This window comes from Ixodes scapularis, unplaced genomic scaffold (assembly GCF_016920785.2).
Source record: "Ixodes scapularis isolate PalLabHiFi unplaced genomic scaffold, ASM1692078v2 PGA_scaffold9__187_contigs__length_104089568, whole genome shotgun sequence".
NCBI lineage: Eukaryota > Metazoa > Arthropoda > Arachnida > Ixodida > Ixodidae > Ixodes > Ixodes scapularis.
In genome coordinates, this window is record NW_024609884.1 from 14,327,683 (window position 1) to 14,347,818 (window position 20,136).

The 20,136-nt window shown below is 40.8% G+C and overlaps 1 protein-coding gene across 13 annotated transcripts in view; it reads right to left on the reverse strand.

Moving 5' to 3' along the window:
- The window catches only part of LOC8035852 (transcription initiation factor TFIID subunit 4), a 62,374-nt gene that overhangs the window by 37,629 nt on the left and 4,609 nt on the right, over positions 1-20,136 (reverse strand). For 4 of the 13 annotated variants that reach the window (XM_040503502.2, XM_040503501.2, XM_029976811.4 and 1 more), the window contains exons 2-4: positions 14,373-14,405; positions 6,125-6,283; positions 1,467-1,529 (exon numbers count right to left, since the gene is read on the reverse strand). In XM_040503502.2, the coding sequence (XP_040359436.1) occupies positions 1,467-1,529; positions 6,125-6,283; positions 14,373-14,405 (255 nt within the window). The remainder of the gene's footprint in view (positions 1-1,466; positions 1,530-6,124; positions 6,284-14,372; positions 14,406-20,136) is intronic. The other 9 variants (XM_040503512.1, XM_040503507.2, XM_040503511.2 and 6 more) reach the window with 3 other exon arrangements.

The window sequence follows — 20,136 nt, forward strand, 5'->3', positions numbered from 1 at the left end:
AAAAATAAGTTTAAAAAAAACAAAAAAAAAAAAAAACAGAACAGTGTTGGTAGAGTTACAGCATCTTCACAAGTGCTCTGTCACCTATTTTTAAATATACCCCGAATTTATCTCGATGGCTTTTCAAGACTGTTCCAAATGTCTTTATCACTAACCAGTTAACGGTAGGTTTTATGTATGAAAATTCCTTTTCTAAATAGTTTCTCAGAATGTTTGCATGGAAATGTTTTGAGATAAAAGGAGCACACTGTATAGATAGACACACACACAATGAACCCAAGCTGCAAAAACTACTAAATATAAAAGCACACACCAAAGTGATATGCAGAAATGACAGCAGGAGGAGAAGAAAGATGCAGAAAAGGACACATGCATAAAAAAGATTATCAAGCCTTACCGGCATCTGCGACCAAGCCTCACACACAGGCACAGGCAGAGAGCACATGCAAATTCAAGCGAGAAAAAAAAAAAGCACAAGTACACAAAAAGTAAGTGAGGCTTAGTGCAACTTCTCACAAAAGAAAACTGAAACAAGCAAACCTGTTTGACATAAAGTTGCCAATGTCCTTATATTGTACATTTCATGTGCCAATTTCTGAGGGGTTCCTTTATGCCATGAATTAAGTATAGCAACCACCAACTAGCCCAAGTATCCACCATTTTGAATTAAGTAGAGCGATGCATACTAACAACATTTAAAAATGGTGCCCGCACACATAAGAGATCACAATTTATTTCCTTCCTCAGTGAACAGGAGTATTAGTCTGAAGTGAACAAAACATTCCGAGGCTATAAATTGCCCGAAAATTCCCTGACATTACGGCACAATGTAATATGCTCCACACATTAAAGTATATAAAATAACATATAATACTTAAAGGATCAGACACTGATACCTATGTAAGGTTTCCAAAATGTCTGAACAGTTTCATGTTGCTGCCTAGATAAACAATAAGTAAAACATTACACTCAAAACAAGCAGTCTCATCTTAGAAGTGATTCACATCCATGGTGAAACATACTTTTGATTACTTAGTAACCTCATATTGACTGTTGGCAAGTTTTGTCCAAATTGCACACCCTGGAAATATGCACAGCACGCCACTATATGCATGGCAGCTCCCTTAATCAGAGCATGAATAAAACTAGTCCCTGCATTTTTTTCATAGGCCACGCGCATGCAGACTCGCTGCTTCCGTCACAAGTTCTACAAAAAGAAATTACTACTATGACATAGGCACCAAACCGATGACAGTTGGCCGATAACAATGCTACACGGCGTAGTTAACTCACTGTTTATGCGGACAAACTGATGTTAGTAGTCACAGTACGAGCAATCACCTATTAACTAAACATAAACAATGAAGTATTTGCAGTGACCAACAGATGCCACTTTTTTTCTTCTTTTTTTTTATGCACAGCTGAACTGCTCATAAAGTAACAAAAAGAACTCAATTTATTCTCACCTGCTGCTTCATGTGCTCGTGAATATGGGTACGACGCGCAAGAGGGGTTTGGTGTCTGCAATTCTGTAATGATAGGCCTTTTTTTAACTGCTGTGCATCTGGAAGACCTTACTGATCATATGTCCAGTTAAAATCTAGTCTGGATAAGAAGGAGAAATAATCACACTGTTAAGAAAAAGACTCCCACATCAGTGTAGGTATTTACAATACTTAAGTGGCTGTAAGACAGAAATATGCTGCCCAAGAAACCATATAATTATTTTTAAAAAATGTGAACTTTAAAATAAAAATTTTAAATATGCTTCTGATACTGGCCTCCTATAATCTGAAGCAATGAGCAGTTTTACGTTCACACAGGACTAGATAGGCTATGGCTGTGCTGGCAATAAGAGGTTGTGCACCGTTTTCAGATCAGGTTTCCATGTGCACAGCATATGCCAGCTTAAAGCTGACTATGTGCACAAGACAGATTATGCACTAACATTACCACATCCGGATTCAAAGTCAACTCTAAGAGATCATAGTTCATGAAAAATATAGTCTAGGCATGGTCTCGATAACCAAATTGCCCAAAAATATGTTATACCGAATTCCCCCAAAATATGTCAAACCAAAAGCAAGCTTCCTCATGCTGACAAACACAAAGGAAAGCAGAGACATCCTGTGCTCTTGAACAGAAGGCAAATTAATGGTACCAGAGAATGGCAGGAACCGATCCTAATGATGCAATTAGGATTCTCAGAATCAAATCACATGAAGAGAGAACACAAAAATTGGAAAGGAGCTAGATGTGCTTTGCACTACCTTACAAGCCTCGTTAGTACATGCAGACTTCAACATATATCTCAGTCACTAGGCCTCTGACAGTGCATAAGTTACTATCCTAGACAATGTACAACGCTTTGGGATATCAAACTTCCTGCCTTCCTTCTGGTACTGTGGCCTGGACCGTGAGAAACCAAATAAACTTTAAACTAGTAGTACTTTCAAGCAAATGTATGATGCATGTAATAGGGTCGGCACCATGACAGGTCGAGCATTTCTCTCAGCTAATTTAGCTCCTGCTCAAACACCAACATCACTGCAAGGACACAGGATGCCAGCTGCACCTTGAAATTCTGACTTTCCAATTGTGATTGGCTATTTCGGAAAAAAATTCTAGCGTCGTGAAATGGAGGGGTGTAAAACTCCACACCAATGACAGACTGTTTCACGGAACACCGGCCAAAGTGTTCTGCGAAAACTATGCATCAAACACAAAAAGAGCTTACCGTAATATCCGAGAGATGCCCCACCTCCAAAAGATAACCTACCCCTATTTCTGGCACAATTTGTTATTTTTTCAAAAACACCGAAAGATAGCCCACTTCTAGCAATTGCAGGGCCCTGGCCCATGGTGACCTTGGCAGAAATGATGTTCGTTGACCATGGCGAGATACGCAAACACTGCTGACTGGGAATGATAGTCATCTTCGGTCTTTATCGCTCCTCCCTGTGATTACAAGTTTTGCAGTCACAAAATCTAAAACTAGCATTCTTTTTTAATTTTTTTTTTTTTTAACGCACATTGAAATTTAGTTTACTTCTTATTTCCATCCGATTTGCATTAGATTTTAGGTGGGCTATCTCTTGGAATATTACGGTACTGCCCTCTGGACCCTGAGGGTACCGTAATAAATAAATAAATAAAAAATGACAGCTGTTTCTGACAAGGGGCCTATTCGGGAAAATGAATAATGCTCGGTATAATTAGGTGATTAATAATTTTTAGTAACTAACTGTTTGTAAGTTTAAAGGTATGTTCTCAGTTAGAAAACTACTAGACATTGCCAAAAATCATTAAATCAGCTCACTTTAGAAAGCTGTAAGGTGTGCGCACCATTTTATGGTGCTTAAAAAAAAAAAAAACTCCCCCAAAAAAAAAACAATGCGCAGCTAGGATTTAGTTTCCCAACCGAGCATATCTTCCTTTGCACCAGTGGCCCTGTCCCTTGTGGCACGCACCTAATGCGTGCCACCAGTCATTCTTTGCATGAGGGAAGTGAACCCAAGAATCAAAGCTTATTTTTGCAATGTCATTTGAAAAGTACAGCGTTTCAGTGCACCGGCATGCTCCATAGTTAATTTTCTTCTGCGAGAAGAGACAAGGCGATAGATGCACACTTTGGCTACGAGAACAGGTCTGCTGGCACAGGGATGTGTTCTGACAGGAAGCCAAGACTTAAAAAACTTTCAGCCTTTCCACTCTGGTGAAGAGGGAAAGCGAACCTGTACCATGGTGGGAATGAAGTAATGGCCGGCCGCAAGTCGGCAAGCCAGAGTGGAAAGGCTGGAAAGGTTGCCGCCATCTATGAGCAACGAACGGCGGCAACCACACAACCGGCAAGCCGGTTGCCTGGTTGCCGCCGTCGCTAATAGATGGCGGCAGCTGTCCAGAGTTTTGTGTCAAGATTTGTTTGCCCACGGACATGATACTGGGGAAACTAGCCCTTAAAAGCTCCGCTGTAAAAAGTGATAAAATAATTAATAAGATGTTTTTTCACCTGTCCTTATATTTTTGTAAAGTGGTCTCATTTCGAGATTTTCAATCACATCCAGAACTTTTTAATTGAAACCATACCCCTAAATTTACTAATTGAAAAGTTAATTACTCAAAAGTAGTTAATAACCCTACATTGAAAGTTATTAATTTTCCTACATAGACCCTTTGGCAGATATCAATATGACATCAACCTTTTTTTTCTGTGCAATGCATACTTTCCACGGGAATGAATGGGCCGGCATTCAATGAACTGTATGTCCCCCACTTGTGGAGCACAGTAGTGCAATGATCTCCCCTCTCTGATCCAATGTCAACGTAGCCGCGTCAATGCAAACAGGCAGTGCGCCGCCAGTAACCCTCTTCCTCGGAAGTGCATGTGCTTGAGCTGCGCTTGGCGACGAAAGGAAAAAGAATGCGCTACTCTGGCTCCGCCATTCAGTTACTCTACTTCTATACAGCAGGTTTTGTAACAAGGTGGACAGTCTCAATTGTAATTTGGAGCATCCCTCAATGTTTGAAGAACTCTCATGACTCGTGCGTAGCTATTGTGAGAAACTTAAAAAACAAAGCCAAGGCCCTTGACAGGTGCGCACTGAGTAAAGTGTGAGGGGACATCACACCATTTAAAATTTTCCAGATTCTGGCTGCACTCTGTTCATTCTGCTCTTTAAATCAATACTTAAAGGGCCACTAACACCCCAAAGGTCGTATATTTTGTTGTTGTCTAAAATGATGCAAGTTGTAGTCACAGACACAAAAAAAAATACATCAACGAAAAAAAGAAAAAAATTTCCCCATGCGAGCGCGTTTTTTTAATTTCTGTTGCTTTTCTCCAACTCACCACCTCGCTTGTTTTTATTTGTGACATAATCGATTATAATATTTAGAAGCTTTGTAAGCAGCATTTATATAATATTTAATAACGGCATTGGTAAAACATGTTTTTCAATGCAATTGCAAATGCACTCAGGCCCTTCTTTTTGAAATACTGAAAATTGAAGTGTTTAGTGATGTCGCCTCCTGGCTTTTTATCCTCCCTCGGAAAACATGCGGGTGCTCGGCACATGTAGCACTGCGGATGATTGGCGAGTCGGGGAATCGATAGCAGTTCTCTTTTTTAGGTGCCCGAACACCTCTAAGACTTGGAAAAATAAATCGTCAAATGGTCAAAACAACTGGGTTTGGTGTCTGTGTACTATAGTTTCAGTTGTGACTCCACCGGGGCAGCCTTTCACGCAGAACCAGCGCAGAACCGGCGCGACGTGGCCCCTCAAGCAGCTCACATAAGTTTACTGTACATCCTCTTCGACCTCACACCGTTTCAAAGAATTTGAGATCACTGAAAGGGTCCTAAAAGAACTTCAAGCTCGTAAAAGAAGCGTCATCTGCTGAAAGCGATAGGTGGCATGCATGGTCTTGATCGCAGGACACGGGCGAACACAACACCCTGGGTGAAAAGGGTTCCGAGGCGTGAGAAAAACTCGAGTAGCAGGGCGACTCAATGACGTCACTGCACTGGCGCGAATCGCAGGGGAACTTCAAATTGGGCTTTTGGAAATTGTTTTCTTACTTCACAAATAATGAGTTCCCAAGTTTCAAATTTCGAGGGTAATGTCCAGGCATTGTTTTCTATCATTTCGGATAATAAAGAAGAAAAAAAAGATTTTGACTTGCTCTTAAACAGCTAGAGCGACAAAGAAGCAGGGCAATCAATACGTATGTAGGCCAAGAGCATAAAAGTTCGCTAGTGTGACTTTATCAAATGTGTCAAAATGCTCATATCAAACACGTCGACCCCAATACCGTAACTTTAAAACACCATGTCGGCCGAAAGTAAGGGTAAGAGAAACATAATATTAGGGAATGCTCGAAGCATTTTATAGGTTTTCTTTCATGCACTCAAAAAAAAGAAAAAAAAAGGAACGAGCAATTTTGCATGCCACTGACAACACAATACTAAAAAATGCTATAGCAAGCAAAGAGAGACATCATGCTTGCTTCCACCAGAAGTGAAGTCACATTTCAAAGTTGCAACACCTCTTCTAATAGAAGTACAAACAGGTGCCTGACATGGCTCCTTGCAAAAAGCCAGCCAAGCAGAAACGGGAGCCCATACCTGTACAGACTGCAACCGGTAGGTTGGGGCACCCGAGATACTTGTGGCAGAGGAATTGGGTGGCAGGCTTGGTGCTACGTTGACCACCTGAAGCTGGCCGTTCTCTGTTTTCACCAACAGAGTGCCCCTCATCATGCCAGGTTGCAGGGTGATCGTGTTCTGAAACAACAAACAAAATGTCGGAGGAGGGGAAAGCACCGCAATTTGTTGCAGGGCAGAAGAGAGAGGAAACAAGCAGGTAGCAGAGAAAATCCAGAGTGAATTAAGTGCAGCCATTTAAGGCAGTCACCAATTTATAATGCGCAACATGATAAGCGTGATGCTCGTGCTTCTAGTGCATTTTACTTTGAAAGGCACCAAATTTACCCCTTAGGTTAGTGCCCCAAATGAGCACTTTAGTAGCTTTGATGACAGCATTTTGCTTCAAAGAGAAACACAGAAAAACCGTTCCACCACGATGTCGTCGTCTTGCTTATATTTCATGAGCGCTGGGTCAGGAGCCCTCAATAATGAGCGAGGAGCAGATATACGATGCAGCTACACTGTAATATATAAAATTTACAGCGTTTCTTTTACCACAAAAAGAAACTACACATCACCGAACGCCAATTCTCAGCCCCAATATCGTGATAGTGGTCCGAACCAGATGGCAAAGTTTCAGGAGTAACCGTAATGTTATTCAAAAGTTATAAGCGATTTTCTGCAATTTTCAATGGAAAACCGGCGGTTGACAGAGCCCTCGAAAACATGAAGCTGAATGGCTTAAGTTACCAAGAACGAGACCCATTTTCCTATTGAAATTTTCAGAAAATCACTTATAACTTTTTAATAAGATAACAGTTAATTCTGAAACTTTGGCATCCGGTTCGGACTGCTAGCACTACATCTGGACGGAGGCCAAACGTTCAGCAAAAAAATAACTTATTTAAAAAAAAAAAAAACGCCCATATTGTTTTTGGACATGCTGTAGATTAGTGTTCCATGCTTTTGTATAAAACAAAAAATTTTTCGAAAAACTTGCTCCTCCAAAAAAAGAGAAATTCAAAACTAAGGCAACAAGAAAAGAAAAAAAAAAGACTGAATTACCTTACATTAAACTCACTTATGCGCCAGGCCAGCGATAGCCCTAACAAAACGAATCTAGTCTCCTTTTCAACCTCGAAGAATTGACAAAGCACCAACGTGTTTAGGATAACTAAATTCACTGACAGGATCAGAATGGCAGGGAATTTCTTTCGGACTCCGCAACGAGCGCTCGCTGCCTTCCATATGCGCTCGCTGCCTTCCATTGTGCTCTGGCTACGCGTGGACGCTAGAGACTCGTGAGACGCCGAAGCGATGTCAAAGGTAGGAAGCTCCTGCTGGAGGCGGGACAAGTGAAGGACCTCCCTGCCATGCTTATCCTGTCAGTGACTAGAGCCAAGGTTGTTGCATTTCTGGGTCACAACAAAGGACAGTCTAAGCACGTTACTCTGCTAGTCGCTGCTCAGGTTTCCATATCAGACTGTACTAGAGCCACTACATAAGCTACGCTTCAGAGTAACGACACTTCCACCGTCTTGGTGCTTAAAATCATGGTTGCCAGTTATCTGAAGCTTACTCTGAAATGACAGGAAACGCTTTTCCGACCTCCAGACATGTTAAAACAGTTCTCGGCAGAGCAACACAATGTCATCCGAGCTTCCTAATACCCTACCTAAAGCTGAGGAAGACGTTTTTAATTGTGGCGATCGACAGTTGCGTCTGCCTGCACTAAACACCAAGATGCCGGCGCCCACTAGCAGATGGGGGACACAGTGCTGACACTCTAAGCGTAGCTCATTTAATGGTGGCTCTAGACTATACCATTCGGGATTTTTACACACAAAAAAAAGAAGGCAGTGTTCTTATGATCCCACAAATTCCTCCTAAATCTTGCTCACAATTAAAATTGCTTTCTGTCTTTGGATGTGTTCGCGTGTAATTGTTTCTTCTTTTCTTTTTTTTTTTCTCTTCAATACTATGGAAAGTTAAGAATATAACAAAAACTAAACTCTGATAAATGCAAAATTTCAGAGAATTTGAATTTTAAAAAAAAGCTCAGACAAATGCTAAATTTGGAACAACAAATAGGCTTCGAAAACATGGAACCTTAAGGCGCGTTCACACTCTTGCAACCGAGTACGACCGAGAAAGACTTCTTGAGACCGGATGCGCTGAGCGGAGCTGGTCCTAAGAGATCGCAAGAGGCTTAAAAACCGGTTTGGTCTCTCTTGGTCGTACTCGGTTGCAAGAGTGTGAACGGGCCTTCACATATAGAATATAGAGGATGTTTTTCTTACGAGGGAAAATAATTTCTGAAGAAAAAACACAAAAAACTAAGAAATAATTCCTTTAAAAAAATGTTATCCACCACAGTGGAGATCAGGTAGAGAATACAAAGTGATAATTAGCAAGTTAATAACCTAAAATCTACTAATTACCTTTTGAAAAATTCACTTCAGCTGGCACACTCCAATTAGAAATTTGTTACTAGTTGCAAAAATATGCCATAGCAGAATTCAGAACGCTAGTTCTGCTACACACTATTTTCTGGCAAATTTAAGCTGTCTAGGGTTTGCCATACCGAAACCAAGAGAAAAAGAGTGCCGAAAGATGTGTGCCCGAGAAGATAGCAGACTATGGTGTGACTTTTCTATAGCCATGTCACTCTTATCGGCTCGTAGTAATTCGCTACCTGCACCCCCTGCGGAGGCTGAAGTAGCTTCCAGGTGGGACTACCGCCATCCTTTTTTTGTCTAGTTTCGGTAGCTCATCTGCTTTCAGCTTAAATTTGCAAAAGAACAGCACGAAGAATTTAGTTGTCTGAATTTTAACAACTGCTATGGCATATTTTGACGAAAGGAAACACATCTGTAATTGGAACGAGTTGCCTAAAATTATTTCAAAAGTTAATTAGTGGATTTTAGGTAAATCATTTGCTCAGTCACTTTACACTCATAACCTGACATCCACCGCAGTAGCTAATGTTGTTCTCGAGGAATTATTTCTTTAAGACCCTACACTCAGGTGATAGTTTTGGGGCAGCTAGCTGTCACAATGAATATTTGATTCAAACACAGTCCTCTATCCCTCCAGCAGGGTATAAGCCATCTAAAACCTCAGTAGTGTCCCTGGTAGTGCAATTGTTTTATTCAATCCTTTTAGCTAATGGCAAGAAGTTAGTTTGTGCTTCATTGACTAGCGTCATTCACTACACAGTTGCCAAAGAGGCAGGGAATACTATAACTTGGAATCAGATATTTGTACAAAGATGCAAGTTTGTTTAGAAAGTGCTCCAACATAGAATGTCATTTGCTTAGTAATTCTATGTACAGCATTGACAATCAACACAGACAAACAAAAAGCAGATGCAAGCACTGAGCACGAGAGCTGGCAGGTTCTGAACTTGGAGATTCCACCGATGCGTTTTAACAGTAAATAAACATAATTAGATAAAGAATGTATTAGATTCTTACATGTGCTCCACTTTCCATAGAACATGTGTAGAGCCAATACTTGTGACCTAAGAAAGGAGGACCTAGCCAACAATGAGGCCACAATGTTTCCATACATGCTGCCTGCACTTTAAAAATGAGCATGACATTCAACATACCCAAAATCCAATAAAACAGCAATTTTGAAAAAAAAAAAAAAAAAGTTTTTTAGTAATTGTTATTTTCTATCAACCCTTTCGTAAGTCACAATCATTGGCCTTCCACATGCTCTGTAACAAAGTGGACGTGCAGTAAACAGTGCACGTTCAAATCGAGTAAATATGGTACTTGAAATCATTACCGGAGAAAATAAACGTGCAGTGGTTTCAACAGTCAGCACGTTAGCATAATACATATCAATTCAGCCCTCTAGCGGCTTATAACAATGAAAGATTTTGGTTCAGCCTTTTTCACACTCTGTAACGTCTTCCAGCCCATTTGCAAGTGCAAAGCATAACTCCACTTACAATCTGTGACTTGGGAATTTAACATGAAGCAGACTCCAACAAAGCGACAGTAAAAACAATAATCATAAAAGTTCCTTCTGGGAGGTCACGGTGAAGAAAGGAACATTTTTTGTAAATTGCTCAGTAAAAAAGATATTGAAGGAGAAAGAAACCTGCTTGCAGAAAACAATCCCGAATAAAAAAAAGCACCACACCCACAAATAGTATGGCCACCACCTTGCATGCCACCGATTCCACACAAGCCACCACACACATCGCTGTAAACTAGGTAACAATAATTTCCCTGAATATATGCATGTTGACGAAGATCTTAAAAAGGAAAGGACACACTTTACAGTATGTGCATGGATGGAATCCTGTAAAGTCTTTTTTTCTTTAGCAATTATGGAGCAGCAAAAACAATGTCTTACAGCAGTTCGGAAGCAGAAAGACACGCACAAAGGCAGACAGCAAGCTTTAAATATGTTAGCACGAGATGATAGGAATTTCATAAATGACAAAATGCTACATTGTGTGTGTGCTTTTATCTCCCTTTTCTAGACTGGCCATGTGGTAATAAAAAAAGTAATGAAATATTCTTTAAGAAGATTAAAATAATTGTGAAGTTTCAATTAGTAATAAAGATTTCTACTTTCCTAGTAATTCTACATTTCTCTTTTTTTTTCTCAAAGACTCAATGAAAAATTATGGTAATAGAGCCACTCTCGTGAATTTGCATTTTGAAAAGGTCGCAATTCAAAATAATATTTTAGTTCTATTAATTTTTTAAAACAAACTAAAAACAATAAAAAGGTTACTCTACATTCACATTAATTTTTAAAACCAAAGTAAAAATAACAATAGAAAAGTTACTCCAGATTCAGAAACTTAAATTTCCTGAATTTGAGAAAGCGGTACATTTAAAAACATCTTTTAAGAATGAAATGTCGCAATCGAGGGCAAACTTGCTCACAAGCATGAAACTTTTTTTTTCTTCTCAATTAGCTTTGGTTCACTTAGATGAAGTCATTGCAAAATATAAGTTGTTTATGTATAGTATCTAGAATTTATGGAAAGTTGGATACAATTTCATCAAGATGGCACAGATAGTCCTTTTGAGCACAATGACATAATTTGGCAAGTTCCATCTTTATGCAAAATGTTATTTTTTAATCAAACCAAAATTAACACGAAAAAAAGGGAGGGGGGGAGAGACTTGCATTAGTGATTTTTTAACACTAGGGCCAAGTTGGTGGCCATGGCGGCCACATGAAATGAGACGATTAACTTTAAAAATTTTTGTTTTTCGGGGCATAATGTAATTGGAGAATTGAGGCTCCATCTCGCTTATGTGTAGCCATGCCATTAAATTGTTGATGAAAAGGTTTGTAGTGGGCGCTAAGAGTGAGAAATGTCACCCTTGTACAAAGCTTCAAGCTGTAACTATGCGGGCAAAGAGCGCCGGTGACATTTATCCCACCGAGCATTGCCAGATTCGCAACCGAAACCGGCTCCAATGGCGCCAAACCATGTGTCCATGCCGCAGGTGCACTGGCGCTCTTTGCCCACTTAGTTTCGGTTTGAAGCCATGTATCAGGATGACATTTCTCACGCCGTAGTGCCCACTACAAATTTCTCTATTGAAATTTTAAGGCACGGCTAGTATTAAGGTTAAGCGTCAATTCTTAAAGGGCAAATACGGTCCATACTTTCGATTTTGGGATTATGACTGTTTTTAGCGCAATCAGCGTCCCTTAATTACAAGGTGTAATTTTTTTCTTGTTATTGTGCGTAGTTTTAAAGATATCGACGCTTCAAAGTTTTGTTTGGGGCGCGGCCGACAAAACCGAAACTAGTCGCTCCAAGCCCCAGCAACACTGGAAATCAGCCGCTATGTGGACGCGACGTCAGGATCGTTCTCGTTCAACGAGTACGCAGGCCAAGCAGCACCTACCTCTGTTGCGCTAGCCGTCTGAAGAAAGAAGGTAAGCTGATTTTGTTTTAATTCTGTATACGTGGTAGTTATCCAGCATATGTAGCAAGAGTTAGGGCGTATACCCAAAAGATAGCGACTAAAAAACCCATGAACTCGTTCGGTGCCATACTCGGCGGCCGCCACCGTATGTGGGCTCTGTTGTACTCGTCGCTTGTATACCGAAAAGCTAGCGACTGGAAGACGAGTGAACTCGTTCGGTGCGGCGTCCAAGGCTTTCCAAAGTCCACTCCTCGAACAGCAATCACCCACAAATTCTCCGATTTCGAGTCCGTTGGAAACTTGTAAAAAAGGACCTCCGGGTTGCACAGCGAGTTGTTTGAGCAGCCCACAGCGCTAAAAGTTGTACTCGGCATCTTTCGAGGAACAGCTGGGCAGTACGAGAAAAGAGTCAAAGTACAGGCTAGCTGGTGGAAGTCAACCATTTCGTCGTTTACCCTGAGACTGGGGTTTTTTTTTGAAGAGCAGAAGAAACAGAAAAAACAGACAGGTCTCAAAGTCCACTCCTCGAACAGCAAGCTGGGCAGTCTTGGGCGCACCGAGTTGCTCGCTAAAACGAGTCTTGGAGTCCTCACAAACAAATAAACAAAAGGCTATACCGAAGCTACACGGGCTACATATAAAAGCAACGGCTAAACCCGCCAATCACAAGCCGAAGTAGCGGTGGTAGCGACTCAAAGAAGCACACTTTTCACTGCTCGACCACGCAACGGGTGCGCCCGACCGGACCAGAAGAAAAAAAGAGAAAGATCCTGACGTCACGGCCCAACGTTGCTTTAGCGATCAGCAACCCGCTGGCCGCCCGCTAAGGAGCGGTGGCTCGCGGCGGCTCGCATTTTTATTATCGGCATCAGTTGAAAATGCGGCGTCCCACGGACGTAATATTTTGGCTGGGGTCGCATTTTGTGTCACTACAGCGATACCTGTAATTTATTTCATTTTGAGTTTTAGCCAGAGTTGCCCTTTAATATACATTACGCCCCAAAACAATAAAAAATAAAAGAAAAAAATTTACCCTTTTTGCCCCTTTTCTAGTGGCTGTCATGGCCACCAATGCAAAATCCCTAAGGCAAAATCCCTCTTTTTTATTTATTTTTTTTTTTTTTATTCCAGAAAGACTAAGTACAGGCTGTTTCTATTTAAGCTTAACAGATTTGTTTAAAAAAAGCCGTGAAAGCTACACGAATGCAGTTTGTGTAGGCGAGTTATACGGCAAGGGGGACACATATTGGGGGCTAATCGTATCTATCAGACAGGTAATTAACTAAAATGTGTTAATGTTGTAATTATTGATTAAATGTATGGTTCTAATTAGAAACTTGCTGAGCGTCATCGAAAACCACTAATCAGTCAATATCGGAAGACTAGGAGCACGTGGGTAGCACGGTGGAGAGCTAAAGTCGCCACTCGTGCAGCCGGAGTAAGGCTACCGGTGCCATCACGCTCCCGTGCGGTTTGTCTGTCTTTTATCATAGCCCCAGCCTTGTGCCTGTTGCACGTGTGGTAACTTCAGTGCACAACTGCACTTCCCACGCACTCAGTCTTTTTAAAAATTACTGATTTAGTGGTTTTCGATGACGCTTATCAAGTTTTTAAGTGAAATCATGCCTATTTTACCTAATCAAAAAGTTAATCAACAAATTTTAGCGAATTATTCCACTTGCCGTGACGATTAGCCCCCTATATTATGTCCCCCTGGCCATACAACTTTCACGGCTTTTTTAAAACAAATCTGTTGACCTTGAAAAGAAACACCTTGTGTATATATATATATGCAATTGATGATATAGGACAGTGCAAGTGGAAAGCAGTGGATTACCTTTAGCTCATGCAAACCCATACATCACAAAGCACCATAGCAAACAATCGCCGCACCTAACGTACGAGTATATATGGTGTCCCCAGGCTCGATCTAAATGGAACATAAAAATTGACGCTTGCACGTAGCAATCTCATCTTTTCGTCAAAGGTGTATTTCACAGATCGGTTTCTCCTTGCAAAATTGGAAAGCGTAGCTCCCTTTCTGTAAAAATGGGGCCAAGAAACTTGCCAGGGTCAACGGCGGGCGAAAATGCAGGCGACCAAGTCAAGTGGCGGGGCGCGCTTGGCACATCCAAGTGTGATTAGTTGGGATGTTGCTTTGTATCATTATGCACAAAGCACGCGAGAGACGCACCACGAGAGTGTGAGAATGTTGTGCAGAAGAGTGGCAGACTCCACCACCAAGTCGAGAAGGCAAGCGGGGAAAGTGCAGAGGGCGTAATCCAGACCAGTGTTAGTTCAAGGTTACTCACGTCGGGTTCGGGAGGCCTATGGTAGCGGTACCTCTGCAGAAATAAGTTGTATGTGTTTGTTACCACACTTGCTGCATACGTGGCTAACTTGTGAGCACTTTACAAGATGTCATTCTCTACACAAACAGTTGCAGACACTGGACCTCAATGCAGGTGCACATTAACATCTTTTCCAGAAAACCTTGCTTTCTACTCTGCCAGTGTTAGTCAGTGAACATTGCAGTCAGAGCATTCTTGAATGTGCCACCACCAAGCATTAAGTAGAAAAGACAGTAATAACATGAGTAAAAAAACATTGATACACTTCTCACCAAATAAGACTACTTGTAATGCAGTCTTGTATATAAAAGCTCAAGAAACAAATACATCTATAACTGATTAAAGAGCAGCATAGATATGTCTGTCCTCAGCACATGCATAAAAAAATATGAAAAAATTAACTACTTTTGTAATTTCCTTTATTTACTGGACACTGAAGTGGGGACTGCTCTTTTTAAAGAAGAGCAGTGCCCACTTGAATGCAAAAGAAAAAGCGACTAAATCTTTTTCACTAACAAATAAAATATCAAGCTGTTTTTGTTATGCTATGGCAGGGTTTCCTCAGTAGAAAGTTGTTAATAAAAATGCACCTTAAAATTATGGTACTTCTTTCTTCTACAATGTTTTCAGTGGTCAGATGAATTGATTGATCAATGTCATGTTTAAAAATACATCTAGTGATTAAGAAGTGTTTTCTTACAGCTACTGATTTAAATCAAATAAATCTTATTTGAATCATATAAATCTGATTTATTCAACTTTTTAAAAAAAATCTCGACTTTTTTCCACCCTGTAGCAAACACAGGTGGATTTAGAAAGGCCTCAGGGAGCCAGTGTGCCAACTTCATCAGCTATCACTTTGCCTCACAAGGTGGGGGCGGGTCAAAAAATTCTTGAGCTTGACCCTCTTATACTACAGTAGAGTGGGCTATAAAGTAGGGATGTGTAATTACAGCTTCAAATTCAAATTGAATAGCGATTGCCCAAATAATCTGATTAGAGTTCCTAATATTCAAGTTTTCTAATAATTCAATATGTCAAATGCTTGGAATGAAATACAGGTTTATTCACGTCAACATAGCCCTTGTCGCAGGCCTAATGGGTAGGTCTAAATCAAACATGCCCATTGTGAAGTCTCAACCAACTAACCATTTCGATAAAAAGTAGTTGGTATTCCTGGAATAAAGCAGTCGCGCTCGAGCTTCTTCAACGCACTCAACAAAACCACACAAGTCAAGTACTATATAACCTCCCTTCAGCTGTGACAGTGCTTCAAACCTGTTGTTGCATTCCTAATAGGACAATTAATTATCAAAGCATGAATAACAGCAGTAATTTAACATGCCTCGTCCACTTGGCCACAGCACTTTGTTCAGCAAGGTGCTGTGGCTAGGTGACTCGAAGATGTCTCTAGACTGCATCTAAGATGTTGCCCCGATTCAAATTTTATTGTTGTTTGCAAGCCTTATAAAGGGGGCACCCAGATTTAAATGGTTCAGCCATACCTGTCTATCCATCTAGCATGCTACAGATGTTGTGTATTCATTAATTGATCCATGCGTGGATGAACGGACACACTCTTCAGCTATGTCCCAAGATTGTCACTGCCCAGCAATCATTAACGGCTTTTTCTTTTTTCTTTTTTTGTGCTAGCCACTCTTTGTTTGGCGTATTGCAGTAAAAGAAGCATATAGGACTTTTTTTTTTATTCTAGGCAGTTTTTTGTTTAGTGTTTATGCAATGCAAATAAAAGTTTTGTTATTTAATATTCAATTAGAGGTTCAACTTTCTGGTCACCTATTTGGCACTATTCTATTCAAATTCAATTCGAGCTGAAATTTCACTATTCGCACACCCCTAATCTAAAGCATTCCTTCCATCACTAAAATGGTTGTCTAGAGTCAAAAAGAAGAATGATGCATTATTTACTACAGGTCAGACAGAGCATGTTTATTCGCGACTCCAGCAAAACGGACGCCGCCAAGCGGGAAAACCGGGAACCAGCCGGTCCAGGTCGCTCCGCGCCCCGCCGCGTCTCTGGTGGCTTTCGCGGACGCGTGCTGTCGGCGCGGCGGCGAGCAATGTAATTTGATGAAGGTCCGAAAATTTCTTAAGTTTGCCTGAGTGTTCATTAGTGTGGTGAAGCCTCAGTAGATTGTTTCTTTCCATCACGTGTTTGAAAGCCCGTTTATTCCACAACACACGATCGCGTGCTTTCAATTTTTTGGATGGGAAGGAATCACGGAAAAACGTTTTGATTTCTCGTCTGTCTCTAATCACAATCAAAGTGACGACTGCTTGGTAACTGATAAGCGGTTTCTTTATAAGGATGTAGAACAGTAGACTGAGGTCGACAGACGAAGTGTTTTACTGGAGGGGACACCAATGTTGCAGTCAAGTGAATGGGAAGGTTCGATAGCTGCTTTCCTTGAGTTTGGTTGTGCTGGATTAGCTTCAGGTTAATTTGAGCCACTAACGCCGGCCGGTGCGTTGGCTATTCATCTTGGCGGCTTTTCGCCGAAAAAGACCACATTGAAGGAGTTGGGCTAATTTCGCAATTACTTGATTCAGAAAACCTGCTCGCTGCACATGATTAATGAGGGAAATTATCTGCTTTCAAAAGGTGGGGGACGCGTCTCGCAAAGATAGAAGCTGTCACGTCATTAGGATCTATCGCGCCTCCAATACTTATAACCCCTGTCGAATCCAGCAGCAATATACGTCTACATTGCTCAAATTGACCGGCCACAAAAAAAAATAAAAAAATTATCCGTTTAGGATTCGAAGTCAAGTTCAATGCAGAGAGGTCTGAGTGAATCTCCGATGAAGACTCTCCTCAGCTTGTCCGCACTCGTCCCGTTCTACCGGCTAGAACCATTTGGCTAAGTTTAAGTAGTATCTCTCTGTCTGTCAGATATACTTTTATTCAGCAGTTCACCCTAATAGTTAGTCGACTATGTTCATATTTCAACCCGAAGAACATACTAATATCGCTTTAGTGGGACCATAGTACGTAATATAACACATAACTGCATATTCATCAAAATGACTTTTCGATTGCTACTAAAACCTGAATTGAAATACGAGTATCAGCTGCTTAGTGAAGTGCCAGCGAGTTGACATGCTCCTTGGCTCAAGAAGCGCTTGCTTAATTTTCGTAATTTTCCTGCAGCCTGTGTTCTTGACCGAGCACACGACTGCAGCTGTTTCTTGAAACGCGGACAGGCACAAAAGCTCAATTTCGCGGACAGGTAAGTCGCATGATCGAGGCATGCGAGTTAGCTAAACATTACTCTTGGTGGAACAATTTTGTAGCCCTCGCCGCTTTCCTTAGATGATGAAAACTAATTAGAGTCTATTACCGTTTCTCCGGAGCCCATAGTTTCGGTTTTGATCGAAGTCTCCGCAGCGAAAGTTTGACATGAAAAGAACAAAAAACACCGGCAAAACAAAACTATGCTCGGCAAGTTTATGCGCACCGGCTAAACTTAACTGTCTCAGTTCAAATACCCATAAAATTGGGCATTCAACAAAATAATAATTGTTAAATTGAGTGCGCCACCCATTCAGGCGGCCCGGCCGAGCCGACGCGACCTGGACTCAGCCGCCATGTTTGTTTGGTGGTGGCGCCCCCTACAGGTCGCTGGAGTCGCGAATAGGATCTTGAGCAGTTATTGTTCCTAAATGAGGCAATTGTAGTGTATGCTAGAAAATATGTATGAGTTTACTAATCCTTACACCTCTAATGGCATGCGGATCTTATACAGGGTGTTCCACGAAAAGTGGACAAGTTCGATATTGCGAAAACTATGCGTCGCAACAAAAAAAGGCTTGTGTGGTTTAGGTATTGGGCCAGGGGCCCATTTAGAAAAATTAATAAAATTTGGGATAATTAAGTTGTTAATTATTTCTGCATAATTAACTTTTTAATATTGTGTTTAAGGGAATTGTTTCAATTATAAAATTGCTCAGCATCATCGAAAAACAATAAATCAATAAATTGCAGAACAATAGAAGCACTTCACAACTTTCTAGAAAACCGCACAACTTTGGCGGGATTTTAGGTTTCAGTTTGCAATCGGAGCGCTTCTTAGCATTGACTGCACCGCACCCCGTGGAGAAATAGTGCAACCAGCCTCTGATGCGCTGCGCGAGGACAGCGCAGCAGAGGTTGGTTGCACGATTTCTCCACGGGGCGCGGTGCCGTCGGGGCCGAGAAGCACTCCGATTGAAAACCGAAACTTCAAAAACCTGTCGAAGTTGTGTGGTTTTTCAGAAAGCCGTAAAATGCTGTGCGTGCCTTTTATCGTTCTGCAGGTTGTTTAGTGTTTTTCGATGATGCTCAGCAAGATTCTTAATTGTAACCATGCCCTTAAAATCAATATTTAAAAAATTAATTACGAGAAAATAATTAACAACTTAATTAACCCAAACTTTAATAATTTTCCTAAATAGACCCCTGGCCTAGGACAAAAACGACACAAGCCTTTTTTTTTTTTTGGTGCGACACATAGTTTTCGCAATATTGAATTTGTCCACCTTTCGTGAAACGCCCTGTGTAGTGCTAATAGTATGCTTTAGGAAAGAAAACGCTGAAATAGCTTCTGCAATACATTTTATGGTAATCTCAAAGTGAAATTTTTTCTCAAACTTCAATTGTAATTTTTTAATAATCAGAAAACTGCACACATCGATGTCTTTAACAGCTATCCAAGTTTAGAACTACTAGAGAGAAATGACAAAATATTTATGACTGTGTAGGGAAGGACATTTACACAGCAATCGGTGCAAATGTCCCATGTCCTGTTCATAAATGCTTTGTTTTTACCCCTGCTAACGTGGTTAATGTTCTCAGACTGTTCACTACATTTTTTATGCACCAGTCTTAGACTTGGATTATGGCACTGGCAGCACTGTGTTGCGCAGCCGCCAAAATGTCAGACATTTTTGTGGCTGTGCTTACATTTTTGTAAGCAGTGAAAATGCTATAATATAGAAAAGCTGAGAATGTGCATGCCTGTAGAGCAGGTAGGTACAAGCAGAAAGAGCTTTTGCTATTACTTTCTCATTTGTTTACATGTTGGCTCCTGTATGTTCAGATTCTGGTGCCCCCCCCACCCCACCAAGCACCAGTGGATACTGCTACCATCCTTTCTTACTGCTTAGCATCAGCAGGCAAGGCATTTTGCTCGTATTTTTGCTGCAGTTTGGAGAAACTAGAAATTAATCAAGCAACTCAACACTAATGACTCGGAAGAAAATTAAGATCAAGGATCCATGCTCAAATGCAGGAAAGAAAACACTACTTTCGGCAGAAACAAAGATGAAAGTTGAGCTAGTTAATATGTAATTAATGAACGCTAAAAAAAAAAAAAAAAAACTTGATGCAGACACTAAAACAACACATTAGCCCTTTACCTTGGGTGCATTTCTTGGTCTGCATCTTGTTTTGCACTTTTCAGGTATGTTTTTGACAGAAATGCTAGGTCACATATCCTTTATACCCAAGAGCTTTCAATTATGCTAAGGGCTCCAATAATTTGCATGTGCAACAAAATAAAATAGGAATGTCAAAACACTCATATAAAGAAAAGATAAAGATATGCTGCTGAAGAATTATGATGCTGAGAAACCCTAAACCTGAAACAGAGCAGGAACATACATCATGACAAGTGCAAGATAACATATAGACAGCTTTGCAAACAGTGAACAAAGCCACAGAAGT